We start from the raw sequence: 19,071 nt of genomic DNA on the forward strand, positions 1-19,071 counted from the left end.
GTTACTTAGCGATTGCCATACTGTATTTGTGGTAGAGAGTTAGGTGGTTGATTACAATGGATCTTGATGGTATAAACGATCGTCTACGAAATAGAAGGCATATGGAGCAATATAGTACATTTTCTACCTACTGCTCTAATGAAAGAATGGCCGGCCATATCATTCCGTACAACTCGTGGTATCATTGACTCGTCGGATATTAGAAGGGAAAGGCCCGGATCCAGCCGTACCAGATCGCTTCGCTCGAAAGTAAGAGGTGAAAGGGAAGCTATAGTTATAGTAACACGCCGGAGATTATGGCGCTGCCGCTGCCACTTCGGTTGTGGCTGGTGTTCATGTCATGCCGCACAGACAAGGAACATCGTAGTACTGGATTGACTGGGGTTGACTGACTGACTGACTGACAGTCCCACTTAAGCCGTACCAGCGAGTTCCTTCTCGTAGTCGGAGATGGCTTGCACCTTGGCGGCGGAGGCACTCTTGGGGTCGAAGCGGTAGGTCACCCACTCGTTGGCGAGCTTCTTCGCAAGCTCAATGCCGATGACGCGCTGGCCAAAGCAAAGCACCTGGGCGTCGTTGCTGAGGATGGAGCGCTCGACGGAGAAGGAGTCGTGTGCCGTCACAGCGCGGATGCCGGGCACCTTGTTGGCGGAGATGGCGACACCAAGACCAGTACCGCAGATGAAGAGACCACGGTCTGCCTTGCCCTCCTTGATGAGTTTGGCACCAGCGACAGCGGGGTGAGGGTACGCGGTCTTGTCGGAGGTAGAGTTGACGCCCACGTCTTGGATGGACTCAACCAGAGGGTTCTTCTCGAGAGCAGCCTTCAGGGTCTCCTTGTAGGGCTGGCCGGCCTCATCGCAGGCCACGACGATGCGGAGGGGCTTCGGATCGGCAGACATGGTGGAAAGTGTGGAGGGAAGTAAAGGAATTCAAGAAAGTCTTGGAAGTTAAGTGGAGAGTGAATGTGACTTGAAGTAGATAAGAATAATAATGATGATGGAATAGTGATGAAAGAGAGGGTTGAAGATGGAAGACATGGACCTTTTTATACCTATTTCTTCAGCTCTCCAGCTCTCTGTCTTCCCCTCCTATTGTCCCCCTCCCTTCAAAGTACTTTTCCGATCGAAAGGTCCGATGCAGTGGGGGAGAAAAGGCCGTGCCGTGCCTCCTGGACCCAAAGTTCGGTGGTTGACGCCAATTCGGTTTGGCGACACGCATGTCCCAATGGCCGTTACGAACCAATGCTGATTATCCCTCATGCTTTTTTTTCGTGCTTCATGCGCGACAGCAGCGATAGACACTAGTTTCGCACTCCCCACAGCTAGAGGCGATCCAGAGAAGCCGGTTTTGGGCCGGGCCATGTTTGGTTCTGCCAGCTCCACTCATGGCGTCATGCATTCTTGCACTTCTCAAAGGTTGTTTTGCTGCGACTGCCTGCAAGCGGAACCAATGGCGTTGAGACCGGATTGGCGAACCCTTTCGGACAGATTAGGAGTGTTTTGAGCCAGTGACAGCATAGTACAAAGTAGTATGACTGTCTACGCTACGGACTATCATATACCATTTGCTTGTTACTGTGATATTTTCTCTCTTCCGACTTTATCTCTACGGTGAAATTCACCGGGAATAGTTCCATCCCGCAACAGCCGATGATGTCAGCCCGCCATCTGGTCTCCTCCTAATTCTTCCCATTCGGTTCTGTTGCATTGCCATTCGGGACCGACCTCAGATTGCCCCGGGATTCTCCTCCATCCTTCCCCCTTGTTGGATGTCTTGGATGTTTGGTAACGGGTCAGGTCCGCGGCCAAGCTAACCGGGTTGGGGGAGAGGGGGACTGCATGCCCGCGCACTATTATCGGCTTACTTGGCCTATTCAGGAAGCGTATACAGGCATTCTTTGGCGCAGATTCAGCTTTCCCTGGGCAATTGCCCAATACATAGAAGTATACCGAAATGAGGAAGAGGGGGCGCGGGAATGGTGTGTGGGCTCATCCGGGATAGCATCGGTGTCGTATTAGTTCCGAGGGACGTTAGCTCGCAGTGAGTTGCAATTAATCCCATGATAGACATGGGATTGGCAGTAGACTATCATTGACGATTGAAGATTGGATACCGAACTCTCAGCAACAGCAACAGCGTGTATAGTCCCCTTGTTGCTGGCATAACAAGCCATGGGAAGCTCAGCTGGTCTGAGAATTGCTCATGTGGCATACATGTAGGAGGCTCAACCTCAGCCTTTCTACCATCCAGTATAGTATACTATGCTGTTATTATTATCGTAGGATTATTCTGGGGTCGACGGCCCACGGCAGGCAGCGAGCAGAAAGTGGAGGATCCCGTCCGTATCAAAGCGCATGGTTGTTAGCCTGTTACAGATAGTCGGAACCAGTCAGTTCACGGAAAGGATTTAGGACTAACTCCTACAAAGGAAGTACTTTGTAAGTGCAACTAGGCTGGGTGAATCTCAAATGGTGGCAGTTCAGTCTACGCCATTTGACGCGTTCAATGTCCAAACTTGAGATACACCAATTTTTGGTTGTTGCTGTGCCTTGTGCTCTCACCATCCACACACCACAACAAGTTCCTAATTATGCTTTGTCTCAATGATTGATACAGAACATACATAGCTCGAGTAATGTTGTTTTTTGCAAGATACCCCAAACAGTCCAGGCTGGGCTCTCGGAAGTCCAAACGAGGTTACAACTGCACGCCCCACCTCTTCCCTCCATCCCCACCAAACTAGTATTTTACTGGCCTCTGATAGGACTCTTGCTATTATTGGTGGCCCGCTGACGTCCGATCGATGGAAAGTGACAAGTCATACCGTTTCCAGGGGATCCAGAACTCCCCGGGTAACTTACTGTATCACGGAAACCGACGAGGTCCAAGCGGACCAGTCGGAACCTGTCTTTGGCGACAACTTCATTTCCGGTCAATTCTGTATCTTTCCACTCTATGCCTCAATCAGGCAGGCTCTGCGTCTCCTTTCTCTGCAAGCCGAGAGTCTGATTCTTGCGTGTGTTTTGGTTCCTCTCCCGACTCGCATTCCCACACCTCCTCATTCAAGCCTCTCTCCTATGTGTAGAGTGGCTTGCACCTCTCGTACTTCTTCGCTCCCCTAGTTATCCAAATCCATTCCCGACTCCATCTGATAGAGTATCGAGGCAGTAAAACTGCGACCCTCTTAAATTACCACACTAAACCACCCGCCATTCCCCAGGTTTTTCATCGCTGCTCTGACATCAGCGGATGGAGATGCACCTCGCGTGGGCCGATCCATCGTGTCTCCTCTTTCCCTCCCAACACTAAACTGTGAAGGGAGAACCGGTTGCATGCTAAATTAGGCCCCAATGAAATGGTCCGCGGCACAGCATGGCTACTACTTCCGTGCTCGACTGATTGGCACTGCCCCTCTTTACCCTGTGTTGTCTCCTAGTACTGCGCTATTTCCGTTACGCTAATCCAGCCTCCCTCGATTCTAACACTTTCGATCGAATCCCCGACCCAGCAACCATCACACAATATCCTTCCCTATCAACACACTACTCTTACGCTCGAGTGGGTGCTCTCACCAGCATAGTGGAGTTTAGCAGTCTCAGATTTCAGACAACTAATCTCGTTGGCCAGTCTATACCAGTGGAGACCAGTTGATCGTTCTCTGATTGCTACGGAAATCACTCTCGAAGACCATCATTCACCGGTCCCATCGCATCATTACACCGGTGTCTCAAGTCACCCATCATGGCGTCCCAGCAAGCCTACCCGGTTCTCCCAAAGAACCTGCTCATCATCTCGCTGAAGATGTACTTTACACCTACCCGTACGCTCGACTACTGCCGTGCTTTGCTCGACCCCAAGAATGATATTGTCCGCCCGGAGAACCGTTCCAAGCTGTTGCTGGCCCTTATCCCCGACTTCCTGACCGTCTACCCCTGTGCGGAGATTATTAAGGCGTGGGAATCCACTTTACCAAAGGATGATGCTCCTTCACTGCCAGCTCCATTCCTGCTTGGGGCTCAGGATTGCTTCTGGGAGCCACTGGGCGCCTATACCGGAGAAGTCTCGCCGCTGGCGCTCCGCTCGATGGGGGTGTCCATTGTCGAACTTGGTCACGCAGAACGCCGCGCCATCTTTGGCGAGACAGATGATCAGACTGGCCGCAAAGCTGCCGCTGCATGCGCACAAGGTATGGTTCCGCTGGTCTGCATCGGAGAGGTCACCGCGCCTGGCCCCGTAGCCTCGCAGGCCATCGGGCAGGCCGTCAGCGAATGTGAGGTCCAGATCCGGGCCGTCCTCCAGGCCATCCCGGCGGACGCGCCAGTCATCTTTGCCTACGAACCGGTGTGGGCAATTGGGAAGCCCGCCCCGGCGGGTGTAGACCACATATCGGCGGTGGTCGATGGCATCAAGGCGATGATTGGCACCCGCGCGGGGGACGTCCGGATCTTGTACGGGGGAAGTGCCGGACCGGGGCTGTGGGGCCCGGGCGGTCTGGGGAAGGCCGTCGACGGCATGTTCCTGGGCCGATTCGCCCACGAAGTCGAGGGGGTCCGCAAGGTGGTCAGGGAGGTTGAGGAGACGTTGGCTTGATCATCGGGTCTGCTGCTCCGGCAGATGCAAGTCTCGGGTTTACGCTCTCGGACGATACCAAAACACAAAAACAAACATAGTACATCATGAACCACACACTACTAGTGTCTACTACTGCTAGATGTGGGGGATATTGGGCATCACGCGGGAGAACAGAAAATTTTAGACTGCTAGCAGCCCCTTTTCAAGACCTTTGTGTGATGATATCCACCACCATCGGGTATCCTGTTCAGGCAACCCCGAGCAGTATCCATCGATTAAGCCTCCGTTCCCTTCCAGGGAGGAATGAAACAGGCAATGCCGACTTGACCCATAACCCTCCCGAGTGGGATGGATTCATGGATGAATGTGGATCACAACCGAGTCGGTGAAGACCTTCTCGAAGCTTGCAGGATCCCCGCTCCCAGCGATCTGGGCCCTGATGGAATCCTGCCCGCTCGAGTCCGCGTGAGGTTGAAGAAAATTTCGGCGGGCTGCATGACCAGCTTGTCGTCCCCTCCACTCCGCTGCACGTGTGACATTGCCGGCCACCTGACCCGATGGGGGCCCACTTTATCTGATCGCTTAATGCCAACCCGGGCAGTAGTTCAAATCTAATTTTATTCCTGAAGCTTGGATTTGCAAGCAACGCCCGGGATTTGGTTCTAGATCCTTGAATGGGGCTGAAGGTGGGTTATTTTCGGTGAGGGTTTAGGGGTCAGGGGTTTGGTGTGCTGTTGATAGCTACTGCATGAGCATGAAGAGGTTGCTGATGTGGCATTGATGTGCCATAGGCTAGAGGCAATTAACGGCTGCCAGCTTATCAAGGCATACGCTCGTTCACGTCATACGCTGCAGAGCTACCTAGCTTGGTTGCTGGCAGCAGCAACTAGATATCTGCTCATGGAACAATAACTAACTATAGTGACTAATCCTTATTGACAGCTGAAGCTTTCGTTCGTCTCGAGGACATTCCCTACTTCTACTGACTTGCAGCGTTGACGGACTAATAGGAGCAGCTACAGCAAACCATTCTACTTGCCTTCAGCTAGCATCTATCAACTATGCCAAGTTACAGTATATTTCGATACCCTGCTGTGATCATTCGAAATTAAACATACTCCCAGAAAGCTACTGTAACCAGCGTTAAAAGCAAATGAACGGTTGAGAATAATCTTATTTAGTTCTTCTATATACAATATCACATCCCCTAATCTACGCCTACCTACTAAACTACCATCCACCCACCCCAATAAACCCGGTCGCTCCTTTTAAAATCACATATCTAGCCACTGGCAGTAAACTTACCTCAGTTCACAATACCGTCTTCTCTACTGCTTCTCCTTCATCTCCTCCTTCACCCTCGTCACCGTCCCCAGCCCCCCATACGTAATAGCTGTATACATCATCGCAACCGAAGCTCCCGCATCAAGGACCTTCTTCGCCTGCGCACCATTCGTCACACCCCCAGAAGCGAAGATAACCTTCCTGGCAGGCAATCCCTCCACAGCCTCACTCACAGTGGGAGGAACATTCTCGACATCCGGCTCCGCCGCCTCGAGAGCCTTAGGCACAGCAGCAGCAGGAGCACTAGCATCCAACAAACTCCTATACCTCGCAACCAGCGCCACCGTACGATCAAACAACTGCGGACCAGAGTATCCACCCGTCTCCTTCAGAACATCCTGCTCCTTACTGGGCAGAGTGAATCCCTTAGGAAGCGGCTCCGGACGACGATTCGTCGTGTTACCCACGATCACACCATCAACGCCAGACCCCCACACGGCGTCGCAGATACCGGAGACTTGTTCGTCTGCGTCCTCGTCGGGACTGACCTTAACCATAACGAAGGGCTTGGTTTTCCGGTCGATGCTCTTAGCTGCGCCGACAACGGCCTTCAGAATGGCCGTGAGAGGCGCGGTAGCTTGCAGGTCGCGGAGACCAGGGGTGTTAGGGCTGGAGACGTTGACGACCAGGATGTCGGCGTATTTGGCCAGGCGGTCGACGCAGTAGACGTAGTCACGCTTGATGGCTTCGATGTCGTTGTCGGGCGTGAGCTTGTTCTTGGCCACTTGCACGGCCAAGAGCTTGCCTTCGCGGAGACTACCCGGGGGCACGCCGGCTTCACCGTTCAGCACGCGCTGCTCGGCCAGCTCGTGCTCGCCGAAGGCGTGGGCGTAGGCGTAGTCGCGCACGCGCTGTTCCAGGACCGCGGCCATGTGGTCGGCGCCCTTGGAGTTAAGGCCGTAGCGGTTGATCATGGCTTTTTGGGACGGGAGGCGGAAGACGCGCGGGCGGGGGTTGCCTTCTTGGGGGAGGGGGGTTGTACCGCCGACTTCGACGATGGCAGGGCCTAATTCGAACAACGGGTCTGGGATGTCGGCGTGCTTGTCCAGGCCGCCGGAGATGCCGATCGGGTTGGAGAGGGTGTAGCCGAAGACCTGGATGAGTGTGAGTATGGGGGTAAGGTGGGAGGGGGGGATTAGGGAGGGGAAGTACCTCAGTGAGGAGAGCGCCATCGCTATCGGGATCACCACGCTCGCGCGGGTTCAGACCGTACTTGTAGAGTGTCTTCAGGATGTCCACGCCGAAGTGGTGCGCATCTTCGGCGTCGGGGAAGAGCAGTCTGACGAGAGGGACGACGCCGTACCGGTGCACGCTGGCGCGGGTGTCCGTTCCGTAGATGTAGCCGGCGAGGAGAGTCAGGGCAAGAGAGGTGCCCCAGACGGTGCGCTTGAGCTTGCGGCCGGTCTTCTTGGGGGCTTCTTTCACGGTTTCCGTGAACTGTGCGGTGGTCTCCTTGGCCGCTTCTTTGGTCTGGGATGCTGCGTCCGAGGAATAGCGGACTTGACGGAGGAGAGACTCCCGGTGGAGGATTGAGGGCCGCTGAGTAGCGCGGAGAGAGGGAAGGGCAGGTGCTCTGCGGCCTGCGGATCTCCAGGCGAGAGCCACTGCGTTGGTAGCCATTGTGGAGGAGTGGAGTCTAGTGATGTCGATTGTGAAGGGTAGGGCAATTGGCCTACATAATTGTTAGTTCTGCATGCTCAAATGAATGTATAGTGAATGGGTAGGTAATCGCAATTGGGCCTTGGAGAAGCACTAGCATGTGCTTCTCAAGACTATGTCTTGCTATAATTGCTATGCCGAAGAACAGCCGATTCAACCGATCATGCCAGCGACTCACCATTCAATGTCAATCAATTGCAAGTCAGATCCACCGAACTAGCGAACTAGCAGCCAAAGATGCTGCAATTACGCCGCCAAGTCGAGCAAAGACAAAGCTGCCGGAGGGGATGGACGTTGCTGCGAGCGTCTTGGATATCCGGTTCTTTTGCGTCAACGTCCCGAGGCGGTCAAGTGTTTAGCCGGCAGAACCAGCTGACCGAGCGGTGTAGCATAGAACCTAAGGCAGACAGACAAACAGAGCATGTTCTCGTGCAGGATCATAAATTGTTGACTAGTATTTACGGGATGTACATCAATCGCCGGAGCAGCCTGTTTCTGTGCATTTGCACGGCCGCAACAATGAAAAAGAACCAAACTTCGCTACGTAACTCCAGATGATCATGCCACACAACGCCTTTTGCTGCCTCGACTCCAATACCTGCCAACCAGCCCATCAATGCGACTGGCAGCGCAGACCCCATTCGGAGACGGCCATGCAATGTGAACAAGTCCAAGGAACATTAGCATAATGACAAATGAAAGGGTATGTAAGCTGTAATGCATAGGCAAAAGTTACACTCAGGAAGGCATGCCTGCCACCGTCATAGCGCCTAGAGGATGCAATATGATAGAAGACTGAGCCAATTACTCGTCACTCTCATTGCCGGCATCGTCGTGCGCATATTCAGGCGAGGCCTGACGGTCGACGTCGTGCTCGCCTTCGTCTTCCTCTTGCTTGGCTGGTTCAACATCGTTCTCCTGATTCTCTGGGGGTGGAGGCATCGACTCGGCAAACTTCGGGTCAATGGCGGCCCTATGCAGGGACCGCTTGTAGACTTCCGCTTCGTCAGGATCGCGCACCGCCACTTGGATCTGATCGACCTGGTCCTCCTTGGTCTTGGGACGGGTAGGCGCCAGACCAGCCTGGGCGATGGTACGGGCTCTCTCAGGCTTAAGACGGGTCTTTCCGAGAATGGGATAGTAGTAAGCGGCCTTTTGCCTTGAGTCGAGACCGTCACGGTTTCCACCCTTCACTTCCTCTGGGTCAAAGAGCGTCAACGCGATGTCCTTTTGCTTCTGATCGTTGCCCAAAGTTTGAGCGCTCGTAGCGTAGGTGCGGACGCGGTCGAAGCGGTGGAACTTGGTATTGTCGGCTCCTTCGTGAGTGTATAGCGCTTCATTATCGCGGTCCGGATTGGTCATGCGCAGACTCGCCGAAACGTTCTTGGCCGCATCCTTCTTCTCAGGTAGATAGAGATCGTAATCCCATGGGATTGGACCTGGGTCAGGGTACAGATTGGGATTCGTCTTATACAAGGCCGCCTTCGTGTTGTGCTCTTGGCAAACGCGCTCCTCCGGTGCCGATGGAAGCAGAATGGCCACATCCATGCGCTTGTCTCTCTTCCCTGAAACGTCCTGCACAGGCGCCTTGTCGAACTTGAACTGGACAAAACCACCCGGGTCCGGGAAACCTTCCAGATCGGGGAGCAGCGGATAGAATCCGACGGGCTTCAACTTGGGGTTATCAGGGTGCACTGGGTGGGCCCATGCATCGTGTTCAAGCTTCGTAGGAGTGTGGCCTTTGATCTTGCTAGCCGTATCTTCACCGACGTGTTTGCTGTGAGGATACGCAATATCGAAACCTTTCTGGAGGTATTTCTTGATGTAGGTAGGGTCATCCTGCGACTTAGTTTTGTCCGTCCCACGCTTCGTCCGGATAGGAGCGACTTTGGGGCCATCAGGCGCCCGAAGACCCGCGGAAATGTACTGCGTACGGCGAAGGAAACTGACGTTGGTATTCTTCGGTGCCGGGTTCTTCAGCTGCTCCGGCGTCATCAGAAGTGCCAAATCAGCTTGGTCAATGGGTTCCGGGTTCTCAGGAGCCATAATCGCTGTGTTTCGAACAACTGTCAGCCACCAATGCAAGAAAGACCAGATCATGCAAGCCGAAATACATACCGCTCTCATCACCCAGGTGAAGCCCGGGAATACCGACCAAGTCGATTGGCATACCACCTTCAGCATCAACATCAATGTTAGGTTCTTCACGGCGAGCCAAATTGGAGGCAAATCCCGGAGTCAAAAAACGGTCCAAGCCCTCATGTGGAATATCGAGGAACTTCGGGGGCATATCCGGAGGCGGCAGGTCATTTCGGTAGCGCAGAGAAGCAATGTACTCCTGGTGAAAGCCCCCGGAGGAGCTGCTGTCCTTGGATTTCGACATGCTCGCTCGGAACTCAGACAGCAGCAAAACCTTTGGTTCAGCGCCGTCAGAGGAAGGTGAACTGTACACTGTAACACACTTTAGTAGAGCTCCCAACTTGCGCGCGCGGCGACAGCTCGTTGAAACTTACGTGGCTCTGGGAGGGTAAGCGGCGGGATCTCAGAGGTAGGCACAAGATAACCAGGAGTTCTCCGAGGCCGACGAGTCACTATAAACTCCCTGGGAGCTTAAGGAAGCGATAACGCAGTCAGTGAGCACTGGCAACCAGTATGCACGATTGCGAGCATTGAGATGCAGGATAAACTTACATGGGGGTGGCCGGCTCATTTCTGCAGCCTTTCACCGCCTGGCTAGCAAAGTTAGCGTGAATCAACGTGAATGGGGATTCGGAGAAAGGATGCTCCGAGCATGCAGGCAGTGAGTGGTTGGATTGGTCGTCTATAGGGAAGTGTTGTGAATCTCGGTTCATACTACACAGAATGTTCCATTCACTTGTCATTATTCGTATTCGATGCCTGTAACTCTAGGCTGCAGGATATTTGTGGATCAAACAGAAAGCTAGCTTGAAATTCAATAGAGTTACAAAATTGTCACATAGTGTTCCCGTGTCATACCAACACCACCTTTCAAATCAGAAAAAGCCATAGCCCTCGGGGAAAGACAGAAGATCAGTAAGCCCACATGCACTTGTATGCCATGAGTCTATGTCCCAGTCGATCGTATTCCAGCTGTCCGATCCAGCTATCATTTGTTCCGCTCAGCTTGCCAAAGACACTGGCTCCCTTCCAGACAACAACTTGCGGATCCAGATCTCGCGGTGGCGTGCCAATCATGATCTCCTTGGCAAAAGCTGGTCGCAGAGCCTGTAGACGCTCCTCCAGGAAGGAATGGAATCCATTGACCAAGCTGCCGCCTCCAACCACCATGATACCGCCGAGGAAGTCTCGCATTTTACGCTCATCAGATCGAGCCGCCTGAGCGATAGAGGTCAAGATCGCATTATCCAAGGGGTATACGGGGAGAATGTCATCCCTCTCTTCAACAGTAGGCCCACGGGGCTGCGAGGTGCTTTGGCCCTGTCCGCCCGGGACAGGGGTAGCGGCGCCGGCCTGAGGTGTACCGACTGCTTCCGGCGCAGGGGAGCCAGCGACTGAAGATCTTGGAGTTGCTTCGAGCTCTTGCACGCGACTAAGAGCATTGAACTGCTGGGCCCGGCTGGGGGTAGCCTGAACGTCCATGTTGTTCGACTGCGAATCACCGTTCACCTGGCCGTTAGTGGCTGGGGGAGCGATGCTGGAAAGAATGAGTGATTGGGCGGCCGATGTCGGGTCATTAGGCTGTCCGTCGTAGATATCCACCGAGCGGGCAATCAGCTTTCTGCGTCCCTTGAGCTTCTGTGAGTGATCGAAGATGGTCGGCTGGAAGTAGCCCATCGGCGCCAGATGGACTTCGTCGTAAGCCTTGAAAGAGTACTTCCGGGTGTCGTGACCGGCAACGCGGAGATGGAAATCGAACACTTGCACCGATACACTCGCTTCGTTCATGGTGCAAACGTTCCTTTTCAGCTCTTCTGCCAACAGGTAGTCGTATCGGCGCCAGAGATTGATATCTGAGTAAGGGAAGTTGTCGTAAAGCATCATTTTTATGAACGCTTCAGTGATATCCAACCCACCATACTTCAGGTTCACGCGAGAGTTCTCAATGCACATGCCTTCCTCGACGCAGCATATGGATGTCTTTTGGGCGCCAATGTCGACGACGCAAGCCGAGGTGAATCCGGCGCCGAATGTAGCTGCCAGACTTTCCTGGATGAAGCAGACTCGGGCAAAGGCAAACTCTCTCATGAGCAGTTCAAGTACTTGGGTGACATAAGACTTTTCGTAGATATCAGGGATGACGAAGACGCAGGAGTACTGAGGCCAATCCTTCTTGCTCGTAAGTCCCAGTTGGGTCTTGAAGGCATCCTCCAGAATGAGGGAGATATCAAGGAAGAGAAGCCGCTTGTTATCGTAGTCTCGCTCATTGCACCAGCCATGCCTTATTGGCCAGTAAAGCTTATAGCGAGGCTTCGAGTCATCGGGTATCCTCAAGGCCGCTTGTCCCACGATGTATTCGGGTGCTGGGTCAGGGATCTCAGTCCATTCCACGCGCATGGGGTCATTGTGTTCTGAAATAGTCTCCGGCACGGTCCTCCGATTGAAGTTGACGACCATTTCCTTGGAGTTTGGCAGTGTCCGACGCTTGTTCTGTCGCATATGGGTTTTGAGCTCCGCCGCCATCGTCGTATACTGGGAAGCAAACTGTGATACGTTAGAAGCCAAGTCATTGATGAGGTAGAGTTGGGCGAGAATCAGACCTCTGGGCCAAACATCTTCTCCGGCTCCATAGTTGAGCCATCGTCCAGTTTTAACCGCTTGGGACAAGGTTCCTCTTGGTCTTCCGACTCGCTGGTAGCAGCCTTCCGCGCAATCACCATGGGCACAGTTTTAGGCAAAGCATCACTGGCCAGTCCGATTCGCAGGTTTTGACTACCCACGTGGATGACAATAACCTTCGACCCTATTGTTTCCGTAGCAGCGTCCTCGGCATCTTCCATGTTGGTATCGCCATCTTCCGCGTCTGCTTCTGGCAGCCCTAGGTCGTTGGCCTTTGCCATGGCTAGAGCACGATCGCGGTCCTTGGCCGTTTTTGCCATCCGATTTCGATTCTCCTCATTCTGTAGTCTGAACGCCAGATACTGGTCATCGCGCTTCAAATAATCTCTATGAAGGAACTGATGGTCAGCGATGAAGGTGGGATAATAGAGGGCACAAGCCCGGTAATAGTAACACGATTGCGTATCGAAAGGGGAGTTATAGCGACGTACGTGTAGTAATTCTTCTGATTGATAGGAGGAATCTGCGGCCAGCTCGAGAGTTCCATATTGTTATCGGTCCGCTCCAGGCCTAAGCAGATCTGTTAGCAGAGAAGGTATAATCGTTTATTAGACCAGTGAACCCGTACCCTCGTCCCGAAGGAGAGCCTTTCCCGACTTCTTGCCGACCATGATGTGTTGCTAGACCGGCAGCCGGTAATCTCTGAGTAGGGTGTCAGTGAGAGAAAGTTGACCCGGTCAAATCGCGAGCGGATCGCGAAGGATGTCGGAAGGAGTAGATTCGGATCAGCTCAGGAGCATCCCAACGGTGAGGTGGCGCGTGGGGAAGAGGTGAAGAGGGATGATCGAGCGAAAGGCGTCGTGGCTGGGGAGGGAGGGAAGGAGAGGTAGGAATCCGACGACAATTGAATGATGGAAACCAACACCGGCCAGCGAGCGGTAGTGAACCGCATCCCCATCCAAGCCATCCTTAGTTGATTTGAGCTTGGGCCAGGCCGATCGGCAGGAGACCGCGGGCCAATGATGGCCACCAACCATCCCTCCATGCCATTTAGTCAGCTCTTGATCGTGGCCTTGTCTCGTGTCAAGCTGTGTTTTATTCAGTTCCGTTGAAAAGACCCTTCGTTGGCCTTTTAAATCCCCTCGCATCCCCTTGTCTGGTGCCCTCTGTTTGGAAAGAGTCCTTTTCGTGTCCGCCGCATCCTCTCCGCCACCACTCGACGCCCGACCCTCCCTCCGCAATATCTCTCGCTAGCCGTCATTCTCTTGTCGAACTCCGCGCCCCCCTCTGTCCCAGTGTTACTCTGCTCCTGTCGCTGTTAGGGTTATCAACATGGGAGGCTCCTTGTCTCGTATGTGGTCCTTTCTCTGGACGAAGAAGGAGATTCGCATCCTCATCCTCGGTCTGGTAGGTATAATCATGCTTTGGCACTAGGCATCAAGCTACTAGCGAGTTTCATACTAACCCGCACTCCCATCTCTAGGATAATGCCGGAAAAACAACACTTCTTTACAGACTCAAGGTGCGTATAGCCTTGCAGAGCTACTCCACTGTCAGCTCGAGGCCAGTGTTAATGTGCCAGGAATAGATTGGTGAAGTTGTTACTACGATACCAACCATTGGCTTCAACGTCGAATCGGTGACGTATCGCAACCTGAATTTCAATGTCTGGGTAAGTCAACGCTACAATATCATTATAGTTGCCATTTGGTAGGGGGAAAAAAACCGGCGGTTGCTGACTTTTCGCTGTCGTTCAGGATCTCGGAGGTCAAACGTCCATTCGACCTTACTGGCGCTGCTACTATGCGAACACCGCTGCTGTCATATTCGTCATTGATTCCACAGATATTGAACGACTCGGCACGGCTGCTGACGAACTAGCGGCTATGCTGAATGAGGAGGAACTTCGTGATGCGGCGCTGTTGGTATTTGCCAACAAGCAGGACCAGCCTGGCGCCAAAGGTGCCGGCGAAATATCAGAGGCTCTCAAGCTGGGAGAGCTAAGGGATAGAAACTGGAGCATCGTCGCATGCTCTGCTATCGACGGCAAAGGTCTTAACGAAGGCATGGATTGGCTGGTGGTATGTGCATCTTCAAGCTCCTTTCCTTCACGTTGGATAAGTACTGACCTTTTATACACAGCAAACTCTTCAGTCTGAAAACGCATGAGCGACGGTGTTATTGTACCATCTTATAGATTTCTTTTGATATATGTTCGCCGCTTTCAGGTGGTAGGGATTAGCTGCTTCCTGATGCTTCCTCATTCCTCCTTGGTGTCGTTCACTTATCCTCACTTTTACATCCTCTTTTCTCTCGCAACTCTGTTCAGGGCTCATGTCGTTTATACAGTATACCTCTTTGATATCGAAACATCCATACATAGTATAATATCATAATTATTTGGAATGACTACATTGCGTTCTACAGCAATGATTTGCGCCGCTTCTTATGCCATGTTCAGGTTCAAGACAGGGATCGTCCAGCCTTGGTGTAGAAAAGTCAAGACTTCAAGCTAGGAATGTCAGACAGTTGCTGCCGGTTGTATATCGGAATTGTCGTTCGAGCAGGACTAAAATCAGAATAAGTCCAAGTAAACTTTAGTCTTTTCAGTCACGATGGGCACGCTGATCTGACTCCATGCCTAGCTTGTAGACAGTCTGACACAACTGATCTGTTCAAACAGAAGAACAAGCTATGGATGACACCGTGGAGAAGCAGGCTTTGATTTTATCACAGAGCGACTGGTGGATAGTATTAAGATAGCATCACTCCAATTTGGCAATCTCCTTATCTACACCGAGCCTATCGCTCACATGGCGCGTATCAGCTCCGATAGTTAATTATCTATAGCTTGGTATTAGCTTCTAGATAGATTATCTTGCACAAGTGTTCGTACAGATTATCCCTGCCTGATTACTAGCACAACTAAACTTCAATTCCTCCAGCGTCTTCATGTTCTGCAAGGTCAATCGGCGTTGATCTTTCTGTATTGCAACGCAGTATATTTACCCCGCAACAGCCCACCGACATCCCTCCGCATCTCCGCGACCACTTCATCTACTACATACGACATGGCTATTCCTCAAACCCAAATCGCAGCTGTTCTCCCGCCTTCTGGGGCAACTGCCACTTCCAAATTACAAATTGTACATGACCGTCCGATTCCCTCACCCACTGAGGGAGAGGTCCTAGTCAAGCTCGAGTACTCCGGAGTATGCCACTCGGATGTTCACAGCGTGCGCGGGGAAACCCCCATGTTGACAGATGTGGCGGGTCATGAGGGAGTGGGAAAGATAGTGAAAGGTGAGTGCCTCATGCCATTGCCTCGCTAGCATTTGTCCATACCTGACCAGTTATGCGTGTAGTGGGCAGTGGTCTTGACGAGCAAACGTGGATGGGAAGAAGAGTTGGTATACGGTTCGTACGTCTGTTGATATAGAAAGACAGATATTGAACAAAGGGGTTTCGCAGATGGCTGTATAGCTCCTGTTTGGAGTGTGAGATTTGCGCCATCAATAATACGGCGTGTCCATATCAGAAGAATGCCGGAGCGGTAAGCAAGTACTCATAGGCCTTGTCATTCTAGTTATGCTAATTAGGTGCAGAATGTTCCAGGGACGTTTCAACGTGAGTGTTATTTTGTCTTTCAAATTCTTAGGCGTTGACTGACCAATATCCGTACTATAGAATACGTCGTCACTCCTGCGATTCATGCAACTATAATCCCTCCTGAGCTAGCACCGGACGTAGCTGCACCACTCTTGTGCGGTGTGTACAACTTTTCACCTGATATCTCAAGGTTTCCAGGCTAATATTAGCGCAGCTGGCATCGCAATGTACTCCTCGATTATGAAGACCAAAACTCGACCCGGAGATTGGATTGTCCTTCCTGGAGCAGGAGGAGGCTTAGGACATATGTATGCGCATCTGCAGCTGTTTCTTCCCGGCGGATAAAGCTGACGGCATACAAGGGGCGTTCAGATTGCAGCTAAAAAAGGACTCAAAGTCATTGCAATTGACAGGTATGGCGCCCACTATTATTGAAATTTTTTGTAGCTTACCCAGCGTAGCGGCGAGAAGAAAAAGCAGCTTTGCCTCTCCCTAGGAGCCAACACCTTCCTAGACTACAAAACAGACGACGTAGAGCGTGAAGTGAAGGCTTTGACATCGGGGTTAGGTGCCCATGCTGTCATCTGCACAGCCAATAATGAGCCAGCATACACACAAAGTATGAAAATGCTTCGCAGCTTGGGTGTTTTGGTGTGCGTCGGTATACCAAGTGTGCCGTTTAGATTACCAGCAACGCCCTTTGAGATGATTGTGAAAGGTAATCTATCTTCGTCACTGTCTTCTTCCAGCTCAATCTCAATCAGATGCTGACTTAAAACAGGACTTACAATTGTTGGCAACTCTGCCGGGACCGCCAAGGAGATGGAAGAGCTGATGGAGATGGCTGTAAGGGGCGATGTGACAGCACATATTGAGTGCTTTGAGTTCGACTGCATTGATGATGTCCTGCAGCGACTGGGACGATCTGAGGTCGAGGGACGGGCAGTTGTGCGCATTCCTGAGTAGACCGGCGTATTTGCTTATTATGGTTACAGGAAGAAGCGGCTTGGTATTCTTCCAGCAACATCTACCTTATTACATTACCCGAGGAACAATATTCTCTAGGCAAGAGTTTCAAATTGGTAATCACTGCGTATCCGGAACAAATCAGGCATTAGTTTGTCAATAATATATGAGATACCACTACGAACCACAACATTAATTTGCTTCTTAAGACTGCGATGCCCAATCTATTAAACCAGGAACAAACTGACCCGATCAGGATATTTGCCATATTAGCCAGGCATGCATTTAGCAACGAAAGCTATGGCTTAATGTCCTGCATTATCTGCCCCATTCTCTTCTTCGTTGTCTGTTTCACCTTCCATGAACCATTGCATATCGATGCCTCTCGCCTCACATTCCCGCCTCAACTTTTTCGTACCCTCAATTTCTTTGTCGACTTCTTCTATTGCGAAAGACATTTCCAATGTCAATGTTCCACCCACCGTTGTCCCATCCGGTATCGTTTCATCATCCGATGCAGACAAATCTTCCAGAGGCTTGTCCCTGAGTTCCAAACTCTTCAAGTGAGGAAACGAACTTCGATCTTGAGCAACCATCAAAAGTTCGGCCAGCAGACGACTATTATCGGAGAGAACGTCTTGGACAGCAAGTGTTTGCAGAGAGCTCGGAAGTCTGTCAACAAGCCGGTCAACGCTGGATTTCTTGACGGGGGCGTTCGAAAAAATGGGTACGAGGTGGGCATGCCGAACGGTCAAATGCTCAAGGACAGAGAATTCTCGAAAGGACTCGAAGGGGATGTTATCCGTACGAACCCCTATTCCCCCATTCATCTCAAGACAAATATTGTACTGCTTATCATATGTCACGCTGAGAGATTTGAGGGTATCTTTGAATGGAAGAAGAGCCTGATAAAGATTTTGAGTATCAAAGCGTCTTTCAATCACCCTTGTATCGGAGTGAAGCGAGGCTTCGATTGAGAAATGCTCTAGTTCTTTACATACTTTGAGCCAGTCGAGCATCCCAGTACATCCCCAAATATCGTCCAATGAAATCTGCCTAACGGGGCCAACTGGGAGGGGCGGCTCGTAAGAGTAGATATAAGGCTTTCTGCCCTCACGGCTTTTATTAGCCCAGATCGAATAGCCTGTGATGGACTGGACATTTGGAAAATAGAGAAACGGAGTGAGAAAATCCTCGTGAATTCCTTGACCTTCATCTTGGCAGTGAGCGACGACCTCTCGGAGGAAAGGAAACGGTGCGGTTTCATGAAAAGGTTGCTCCCGCTTTGCAGCTTTATATAGAAGATCATTGAACAAAACTGAGTCTTGATGATCGAATTCAATGCGTTCCAGGCGCGACAAGCTAACAAACAGGACTCCTATCCAAGCCTCCATCTCGAATTCGAGCAGGCAATCCCGGTATTCCTCCCACATGTCTGTAAACCTTGGGCCTGGTGTGAACATCTTGTCTAATGCCTGTGACACGAAGGGTGAAAATACATCAAAATCGTCATTACTGGCGTCATGAACTGGTATGGGTTCGTCATGATCCCAGTAAAGTTTGAGGCTGCGAACCCAATCTGCCACCTCGGGATGCTTCCAGAAACGAATAATAAGATGGATATGAGCAACGGTGAGGGGATGGTCGTAGCCCAGGTCAAGATGGTAATAGAGGATTGGTTCGAATATCTTGTGGAATTTTCGACAGCACAGAGTCAAAGCAAGCAAAGTCGATCTCCGCACCTTTTCGCAATCCTCATCTATCTCCAGGGCAATGCACATCCCTATCATTCCGAGGATCTCTGCTGGTAGGTTCTGCATGGTGTTTCAATTGTGGCTGTTATCACTGCTGACGCTAGTATATAATTTGACTTTGACAGAAGCTGAGACAGTGTCAATTTATATCCGCGTTTCGCTATACAGTTGATCCGGTGAAGAAATGCACATTCCTGGTGCGCAGAGAGAAATCCTGGTAATAACCCTCTTTGCACTGTGACTCTCAATGCGACAAGCAGCACTGCGGTAACTCCCAGGTGCATTCACTTTCAGTAGCGGAATGGGTCCAAGTGGCAAGTCCAAACATATATCTTCCGTCTACTTATTCCAGTGCCTTAACTGGTCATTTTGGCTTAAGAAGGCAAATCAAAGAACACTATGTAAT

The 19,071-nt window shown here is 51.6% G+C and overlaps 8 protein-coding genes across 8 annotated transcripts; 3 read left to right on the forward strand and 5 right to left on the reverse strand.

Moving 5' to 3' along the window:
- Positions 1-20: 20 nt before the first annotated feature.
- BDQ94DRAFT_154116 (RpiB/LacA/LacB family sugar-phosphate isomerase) lies at positions 21-1,002 on the reverse strand. Its single transcript, XM_026768260.1, has one exon. It carries the CDS (start codon positions 900-902, stop codon positions 414-416), a length of 489 nt encoding a protein of 162 aa, XP_026620347.1. The 5' UTR covers positions 903-1,002; the 3' UTR covers positions 21-413.
- Positions 1,003-3,435: 2,433 nt separating this feature from the next.
- Positions 3,436-4,758, forward strand: BDQ94DRAFT_117754 (triose-phosphate isomerase). Its single transcript, XM_026763707.1, has 2 exons — positions 3,436-3,565; positions 3,631-4,758. The coding sequence occupies exon 2, from the start codon at positions 3,745-3,747 to the stop codon at positions 4,591-4,593; it is 849 nt and encodes a 282-aa protein (XP_026620348.1). The 5' UTR covers positions 3,436-3,565; positions 3,631-3,744; the 3' UTR covers positions 4,594-4,758.
- A 788-nt stretch (positions 4,759-5,546) lies between these two features.
- BDQ94DRAFT_117742 (dihydroorotate dehydrogenase 2) lies at positions 5,547-7,863 on the reverse strand. The gene is made up of 3 exons (XM_026763706.1): positions 7,757-7,863; positions 7,072-7,591; positions 5,547-7,013 (listed from the first exon to the last, which is right to left on the reverse strand). Exons 2-3 carry the CDS (start codon positions 7,537-7,539, stop codon positions 5,904-5,906), a joined length of 1,578 nt encoding a protein of 525 aa, XP_026620349.1. The 5' UTR covers positions 7,540-7,591; positions 7,757-7,863; the 3' UTR covers positions 5,547-5,903.
- A 519-nt stretch (positions 7,864-8,382) lies between these two features.
- BDQ94DRAFT_175728 (uncharacterized protein) lies at positions 8,383-13,007 on the reverse strand (the record flags this gene model as incomplete). Its single annotated transcript, XM_026772547.1, has 8 exons — positions 8,383-9,629; positions 9,697-10,029; positions 10,092-10,180; positions 10,270-10,311; positions 10,643-12,261; positions 12,318-12,723; positions 12,828-12,906; positions 12,965-13,007. The coding sequence occupies 8 exons, from the start codon at positions 13,005-13,007 to the stop codon at positions 8,383-8,385; spliced, it is 3,858 nt and encodes a 1,285-aa protein (XP_026620350.1).
- On the reverse strand, positions 13,008-13,699 carry BDQ94DRAFT_117780 (uncharacterized protein). Its single transcript, XM_026763709.1, has one exon. The coding sequence runs from the start codon at positions 13,482-13,484 to the stop codon at positions 13,122-13,124; it is 363 nt and encodes a 120-aa protein (XP_026620351.1). The 5' UTR covers positions 13,485-13,699; the 3' UTR covers positions 13,008-13,121.
- BDQ94DRAFT_117765 (ADP-ribosylation factor family protein) lies at positions 13,577-14,583 on the forward strand. Its single transcript, XM_026763708.1, has 5 exons — positions 13,577-13,743; positions 13,820-13,858; positions 13,925-14,008; positions 14,094-14,417; positions 14,479-14,583. The coding sequence occupies exons 1-5, from the start codon at positions 13,669-13,671 to the stop codon at positions 14,503-14,505; spliced, it is 549 nt and encodes a 182-aa protein (XP_026620352.1). The 5' UTR covers positions 13,577-13,668; the 3' UTR covers positions 14,506-14,583.
- Positions 14,584-15,249: 666 nt separating this feature from the next.
- Positions 15,250-17,094, forward strand: BDQ94DRAFT_154124 (zinc-dependent alcohol dehydrogenase). Its single transcript, XM_026768261.1, has 9 exons — positions 15,250-15,639; positions 15,702-15,753; positions 15,808-15,889; positions 15,942-15,963; positions 16,024-16,104; positions 16,160-16,253; positions 16,308-16,358; positions 16,407-16,663; positions 16,727-17,094. The coding sequence occupies exons 1-9, from the start codon at positions 15,408-15,410 to the stop codon at positions 16,909-16,911; spliced, it is 1,056 nt and encodes a 351-aa protein (XP_026620353.1). The 5' UTR covers positions 15,250-15,407; the 3' UTR covers positions 16,912-17,094.
- Positions 16,724-18,731, reverse strand: BDQ94DRAFT_184985 (uncharacterized protein; the record flags this gene model as incomplete). Its single annotated transcript, XM_026774771.1, has 1 exon — positions 16,724-18,731. The coding sequence occupies one exon, from the start codon at positions 18,729-18,731 to the stop codon at positions 17,217-17,219; it is 1,515 nt and encodes a 504-aa protein (XP_026620354.1). The 3' UTR covers positions 16,724-17,216.
- Between the last annotated feature and the right edge of the window lie 340 nt (positions 18,732-19,071).

The sequence above is a fragment of the Aspergillus welwitschiae genome (genome assembly GCF_003344945.1).
Source record: "Aspergillus welwitschiae strain CBS 139.54b unplaced genomic scaffold BDQ94scaffold_62, whole genome shotgun sequence".
Classification (NCBI taxonomy): Eukaryota; Fungi; Ascomycota; class Eurotiomycetes; order Eurotiales; family Aspergillaceae; genus Aspergillus; species Aspergillus welwitschiae.

Bases quoted from the DNA above. Each gene is read 5' to 3' on its own strand.
- BDQ94DRAFT_154116 (XM_026768260.1), bottom strand. From the start codon at position 902: ATGTCTGCCGATCCGAAGCCCCTCCGCATCGTCGTGGCCTGCGATGAG.
- BDQ94DRAFT_117754 (XM_026763707.1), top strand. From the start codon at position 3,745: ATGGCGTCCCAGCAAGCCTACCCGGTTCTCCCAAAGAACCTGCTCATC.
- BDQ94DRAFT_117742 (XM_026763706.1), bottom strand. From the start codon at position 7,539: ATGGCTACCAACGCAGTGGCTCTCGCCTGGAGATCCGCAGGCCGCAGA. The intron at 7,014-7,071 runs GTACTTCCCCTC...ACACTCATCCAG, and splicing joins ATGGCGCTCTCCTCACTGAG to GTCTTCGGCTACACCCTCTC.
- BDQ94DRAFT_117780 (XM_026763709.1), bottom strand. From the start codon at position 13,484: ATGCGAGGGGATTTAAAAGGCCAACGAAGGGTCTTTTCAACGGAACTG.
- BDQ94DRAFT_117765 (XM_026763708.1), top strand. From the start codon at position 13,669: ATGGGAGGCTCCTTGTCTCGTATGTGGTCCTTTCTCTGGACGAAGAAG. The intron at 13,859-13,924 runs GTGCGTATAGCC...TGCCAGGAATAG, and splicing joins CACTTCTTTACAGACTCAAG to ATTGGTGAAGTTGTTACTAC. The intron at 14,009-14,093 runs GTAAGTCAACGC...GCTGTCGTTCAG, and splicing joins ACCTGAATTTCAATGTCTGG to GATCTCGGAGGTCAAACGTC.
- BDQ94DRAFT_154124 (XM_026768261.1), top strand. From the start codon at position 15,408: ATGGCTATTCCTCAAACCCAAATCGCAGCTGTTCTCCCGCCTTCTGGG. The intron at 15,964-16,023 runs GTGAGTGTTATT...TCCGTACTATAG, and splicing joins TGTTCCAGGGACGTTTCAAC to AATACGTCGTCACTCCTGCG. The intron at 16,254-16,307 runs GTATGCGCATCT...ACGGCATACAAG, and splicing joins GGAGGAGGCTTAGGACATAT to GGGCGTTCAGATTGCAGCTA.